This window comes from Fukomys damarensis, unplaced genomic scaffold (assembly GCF_012274545.1).
Source record: "Fukomys damarensis isolate Sample0158 unplaced genomic scaffold, DMR_v1.0_HiC HiC_scaffold_16, whole genome shotgun sequence".
Lineage (NCBI taxonomy): Eukaryota > Metazoa > Chordata > Mammalia > Rodentia > Bathyergidae > Fukomys > Fukomys damarensis.
This window is the reverse complement of record NW_022900928.1, coordinates 20,361,453-20,367,686: the sequence shown is the minus strand read 5'-3', so window position 1 is coordinate 20,367,686 and position 6,234 is coordinate 20,361,453. Positions and strand designations below refer to the sequence as shown.

The following is a 6,234-nucleotide window of genomic DNA, read 5'->3' as shown; positions in this document are numbered from 1 at the left end:
ACAACCCCTTTCCCTTTCCTTTTTTTTTTTTTTTTTTTTTTTTTAATGAGACAGGGTCTCACTATGTAGTTGAGACTGCCCTGGAACTCACTATGTAGCCCAGGCTGGTCTCGAACTAACAGCAATCCTCCTGCCTCAGCCTCCCAAGTGCTGGGATTACAGGTGTGCGCCCCTACGCCCGGCTCTCTTGCCTATTTCTTGCAGAGGCCTCAGTGTGAATGGAAGCAGAAGCATCATTTACTCATTTCCTTCATTTAATAAGAGCCAAGCAAGCACTTTGCAAGTGGTAGCTAACAGTATCCTGGGGCTGTGGGTGGAACCAAGTGGACAAGGTCCCTGGTCCTGCACATTCTGGTCAGGAGAGTGAGAAAGCCAATAGCATTTCAGAGCATGCCCCAAAGGAAACAGGCACAGTGATGTGAGATATCAGGGCCTTGGAAAGGCCTTGGAAAGAGGTGTCACTTGAGCAGACTGAAAAATGAGAAAGAGCCAGCAGCCATGGGAAGAGCTGGAGATAGAACATTCCAGGCAGAGGCAAGGGCAGAGATAAAGGGCTTAAATGTTAAAGGAAGACAAGGGAGGCCAGGCTGGCTGGCAATGAGCAGAGCAACAGTAAGAGATAAAGTAGGTGAGGGAGGTGGGGAGCAGTGACTGCTAGTGGGTTCAGGTTTTCTTCTGGGGGTGATACATGTTCTAAAATTCACTGTGGTGATCATTTGTACAGCTCTGCAACTTTACTAAGGAACATTGTATTTTAAAATTGAAATGGGTGAATGAAGTCTCAAAAAAGTGGCTAAGAAGTGGCAGGCAGGAGGAGTGGCTAGGGTCATTTCTCAAGACCCTGCAATCCTCGCGAACAATCGGGATTTTATTCTAAGCACTGAGAGGTGATCTCAGCTCTCACCCTCTGAATGAGCCTGGCCCAAGCCCACCCCATCTTCCCTCCTGGCTGTGAGGAGGTGGGCTGAGGCCTGGGGCAGCTGGTGGGGCCACGACAGAAACAGGATCTCTTCTTGCCATGCGGGCCACGCAGACAGAAAGGGCAGAGGAGGGAGGTGGGGGTGGGGGCCTGGGAGGGGCTCACCTTGGGAAACTGGTAGGAGACTTCAGGGAGGTAGGTGTTGCGGGACGGCTTCTTCTTGAGGGACACCACCACAAAGTACTCGAAGAGCTCCCGCTCCTGCCACTCAAGCAGCTCCAGCTCCAGAGTCCGGTAGCTGGGTGCGCGTTTCAGCATTGACTGGATGTGGACCAGGCGCTGCGTGTGAGCTGCGGACAGGGTGGGTCACACATCAGAGCATAAGCAGGGCTCCCGAGCCCACCCCACTCCTGACCCAGGGCTCTGCCCCTGTGCATCACCTGAAGTGCGTAAGCTGTGTCTGACTCTCCCTCAACAAGGTTCAGGGCAGAAGTGGCAGCAATAAGATGTCTATACCTGCACAGACTCTACTCTAACATGGAGAGCTACTGGCCTGGTCCTCCTGGAGCCTGAACTGGGGCAACAGGGCTGCAGAGGCCAGGCAGCCCAAGGACATAGCACTGGAACCCTCCCTGTCATCCCTCTCAGGAGGAACCAGGAGGTATGAACATCTACAAAGCTTCATCCTTGTATTTGGGCCTTTTGTCCCTGTCCCTATGTCCAAAGTCCACAGGCTGACCTGCCCCGAGGACCAGTGGAGGAAGGGAGGAGAGAGCAAGTTCCCACATACTTTGAATATCTAGGAAGGTCTGGACAATATTTCCTGGTAAGCACAGAGATTTGTCCAAGACCCCTGAAATGTGAGGGTCCCAAAACCTTTTCAGGGAGGTGGCAGACTCCTCTTTGGAGATGGAGAGATGGGTGGTCTCCGAAGTCTCCAGAGGAGCAGTTTCTACCATCTGTGGTCAATTCTTATAACCAGAGGAGGTACTTGTAATCTGAACCTCTCTCTGTCCCTCCAGATTGACATTCACCAGGTAAATCTAATCCTTGATCCCTATGAACAGTGGTTTGGGAAAGTACAGTGCAGGTAGGGTCACCAGCCTTTAATCTGGCAAAGGGAAGCCGATGTTTAACCTTGCAGGACTGAGCTGTATGGGTGGACTTCCCTATCGCTACCTGCTATGGTGGCCTGGTGGCTGGCCTGTCTCTCATCTCACCATACCAGGCCAATCTGGGACACTGGAACCACACACGCAGAGGAAAGGAGACTGATTCCAGGCAGCCAGGGCAGGGAAGCGGGCACCGTGTCTCACCTTTGAACCTGTCATCAGAGTCACTCTCGCTCTCACTGTTCTCATCTGGAAAAGTAACAGCAGGAATGAGTCTCCCCAAAGCAAAGGTCCGGGGCACCCCTCCCAACTTTTCTCAGCTAGAGCATCAGTACCTATCTAGGCTGCTACAACAGGTCCTTGGGCAGGCATCTGTAGGAAGGAACTAAGGGGCCTGGGTCCAGGGTCCCCCACGGCTCAGCCTATATGTGCTAAGCTGTAAAACCCCTATCTTGGCCTGATTTAAGGGCCCAAGCTGGAGGCTGAGTGAGCAGAGAGGCCTACAGGCCTGGAACTTAAGGGCCCTGCCTCCAGCAAGCCAAGACTGAAATGGAAAACAGACCACAGTGCTCAGTAACTCTGGCCTTTCCTTTTACCAGAAGCAGATTTCCACATCCACCTCCTTACTTTTAGGGCCCAAAGCCTGAGGGAACCCATTCTAGGGCTAACTCCTTTCTCTAGCCCTCCCTCCTATAGGGCTATTTCCTGGTAGAGTTCTTTCCTCCTAAAAGGACCCCAGGACCAGCTGACAGAAGGGTAAACTGAGGCCAGTCTCTGCTTCTGCCCATTCCTAATGCCCAAGGGCCCCAGACAGCTGACCCAACTCAGGCATCAAGGCCTACCTCTCAGTGATGCTGTCTCAAGGCTGGACATAGACAGCTTTTTTAATCTCTTCTTTCCCCTCTTGGCATTGTAGATGGAGTTAATTCTTTGGACAAGCTGGGTGAGAAAAATAGGGAGGGTGAGGTAACCCTAACACCAGCTGCCCCTACTTCCAAGAAGGTATATTAGGAGCCCATCCTTTCCCTTGCTGGTGCAAGCTTTCTGCACTCCATCTACTGGGCCCAACCTGGTCTCCCTTCCAAAGTGACTTCAAGTGGAGTCTTACTAGCCATGCCCTACAGGTCTCTATCAATCTTATGCCCCAGGAGTAGTCCCCTGGCCCAAGATAAGGACACTAAACTTAGCTCCCCAGAGGAAGGAACTGTGATCAAACTACACAGGATGGGAGCTCCTGGGTCCCAAGAGTCAGTGAACCAACTGAGACAAAGAGCGTCTCAGATGCAAAAACAGGAACAAGGATTCTAGCTTTTCCCCTCTGGGCCGCAACCTGGGGCTCTGACAGGAAGAAGCTAAATTCTCAATATACCCAAGCATTGTTTGCAAGCTAAAAATATCATTTGGCTAAATCCTGCTGCTTTGGGTTGGGGACTTGGGCCTGACTGCCATGTGTGGGAATCATCACTACAAACTCTTCCGTTTCAAGAGTTATAGAAAGAAAGACTGATGTTACAAGGCTAAGGTCCCTGAAAGTCTCGAAATGTTTATGTGTACCCAGAAACCCCAACGTCTGCACATCATCCTCAGTGACAGGGAGTCACAGTTAAACATTTCCTTCTCTAACATGTGAGCACCAAGAAGCAGCTCATGCATCCGTGTAAAAAAGAACAGGGAACTAACCAGGTAAAAGAAAGAGGCCAGGATGCAGACCCAGAATTTAACGAACGGGAGCTGAGGAAGCAGCCGAGATTAGGAAGGAAGAAAGACAGAGAAGGGCTGGCTGGCTGCCTGCCCACCTGGCCAGCCCATGGGCTCTGTGCAGGGAGGATACCTTGGGGACACGGCGGGCCCGGCGGCTGGACAGCAGCTCACTTGCGGTGCTGAGGCTGTCCTCGTTGAGGCTGGAGGGTGAAGACGGCAGGCTCAGCTGAGCCAGCAGCAGCATGTCATCATGGCTGTGCCTCTTGGGCAGACGTGGCAGCCGGTGGCTCTTCCTTTCTGACCAGTTCCCACCACGCAGGGACTGGCTGCTGGGTTTCAGGGAAAGCTGGCATGGGGGACAGGATATGGGAGAGGGGCTCACCATAAATGCCCTGGCCTGGACTCATTTGCTGGGACACAGAAAAAGAAGCCATGAGCTGGCATCCCTGGCTCCCTGCAATTTTCATCCACCAAGGCTGCTGCTTTTAAGACCTTACCTCTTAACTGGCCAAGTCAGTGATAGATTAAATAAATACTTGCTTCCCAAAAGGATGCATCCCTACTTCTTCCAGAAAAAGAAAGAATAGAATAGAATAGAATAGGGAAAAGAAATGAGGCTAAGGATCCTATACTCTCATCTGAGTAGAAAGGGAAGGCAATGCAGGAATTCTCCAGGCATCATCTGAGCTTTAGGACAAGGACTGTTGGGCCTGGACCACAGAGCCTTTCTTCCCCACGTCCCCACTGGGCCAGTCCCGAAAGGCTTCTGCTAGCCAAGGCCATCACCTATATTCAGCCTACCCTGCTGGGTGATCCTGGCATCCTACTGTGCTCCTTTCTGCCAGGGACAGCACAGGGTTCTAGGCTCTGGGTACCAATGCGAGGCAAGACAGGCCTCAAACTCGACTGGCTCCCTCACCGTATCATCCTGGGCTGCCCCTCTCTCCAGCCCTGATCTACTTTTCTACTTCCCTTCTTTCAGTACAGGGCACCTTTCTGGCAGCAGAACCTGTATACTGCTAGAAGACAGGCACCCCGAGGAGCCCTGAACATACTGCCTCAACATGGAATTGTTGCTCCTCATTCTTCAGCACATCCTCCTTTCTCTCCACAGCCCCCAATTTCCTCTACCCATCCAGTCAGTCTGGCGATATAAATTCAATGGAAGCCTGTCTGAACAGAGCACGTGAGAAGGGCAAATCTTTTATTAAAGGCAATCACGATGACTCCAAGACCAGAAGAAATCATTTATATATTCTCTGGCTAATGTTATAAAATACCATGTCCTTCCATTTGTAGAGAATAAGAGTTACATGGGGGATCAGAAAAAAAACTCTCTCCTTCCTAATTCTCCTGCTTCCTGTCACCCTAACAAGACCAGAAAGAGGTTATATCTAACACCTTCCTTTGGCTTTTTGCCTTTCCTTCCATTCTGACTTCCTCTGGTCCATTCCTCTAAGATTCATTCTTACTTCTTCCACTAAAAGCAGATCCAGGTATCATCTGGTTCTCCAAATCTGGTTAGAGGACCTATTATCTGTTCAGAGTTGCAGAATACCACCAGACTTCCACCAAGGCTGTGCCTTCCTGTTTCCTACAAGAAGGAAGGAAGAAAGTAAGACAGCGGGCTTCAAGGGCTCCTGGCTGTTTTGTAGCTCGGAGCTCAAGCAGTGAGAGAAAGAAGGTAGGACAGGATGCCCCTGACAGCATATCTCAAAAGACCACAGAGGTTTCACCATGGCTCAAGTCTCTGCATAAGAGCTCTTTCCTGAGGCAATTTCCTCGCCAACTCTAATGAGGGTGAAAGCCTGAGTGAAAACTGGGCCTGCCCCTTGAGAGGACAGGCCCTGGCTGGGGCCCTCATGCTCACACTGGGGCTGCGTTACCTGCATGGGTGGGTTGTTGTACTTCCTGTCCTGAGGACTCCACATCCTGTGCAAAGAGTCCAAGGAGTTCTCAGACAGCTGCTGAGGTTTTCGTCCGGCTCTTCGACCCTTTAAGTCCACATCCTCATATGGATTCTCCTTGGGCAGCTCTCCTGAAGAGAAGGAAAAGTTAGAGAAGGGGGAGAAGGGAAGAAGGACACACTCTCACACACACACACACACACACACACATACAAATAAACAAGCAGAATTCCTGTGAACCAGAGAATGGCTTTTGCCTGGCTCCTTCGGCTCATGAGTCATGCAGCTGCATGTCTGCAGTGGGGAGGCTACAAACAGATCCTGGCTCCAAGTGCAGAAGCTGAGCGTCACCCCCACCCCCGCACCCCCCACCTTCCACCTCCAGTTCAGCTCCACTCAGCCTTGTCTGGCTTCTGCTTTATAAATTCAGGGATTGCACAACACTGGCTAAGCTACCCCTGCCTGTGCCCAGTCAGAGGACAGAGCCAACCCTAGGACTCTGTCCTTGGCTCCAGTCCCTCTGCTACAACAGCCCCCCGGAGACACACACTTCTAGGCAAGAAAGGCTTTCAGAGGTCACACACCTGTCTCTTTA

At 51.4% G+C, this 6,234-nt stretch overlaps 1 protein-coding gene across 12 annotated transcripts in view; it reads right to left on the bottom strand.

Moving 5' to 3' along the window:
- The window catches only part of Dennd2b (DENN domain containing 2B), a 189,573-nt gene that overhangs the window by 17,740 nt on the left and 165,599 nt on the right, over positions 1-6,234 (bottom strand). For 11 of the 12 annotated variants that reach the window (XM_010615321.1, XM_010615324.1, XM_010615320.1 and 8 more), the window contains 5 exons: positions 5,619-5,770; positions 3,863-4,078; positions 2,874-2,970; positions 2,236-2,280; positions 1,085-1,269 (listed from right to left, as the gene is read on the bottom strand). In XM_010615321.1, coding sequence (XP_010613623.1) covers positions 1,085-1,269; positions 2,236-2,280; positions 2,874-2,970; positions 3,863-4,078; positions 5,619-5,770 — 695 coding nt within the window. Of the gene's footprint in view, positions 1-1,084; positions 1,270-2,235; positions 2,281-2,873; positions 2,971-3,862; positions 4,079-5,618; positions 5,771-5,852; positions 6,008-6,234 lie in introns of those variants that run through there. The other variant, XM_033764152.1, reaches the window with a different exon arrangement.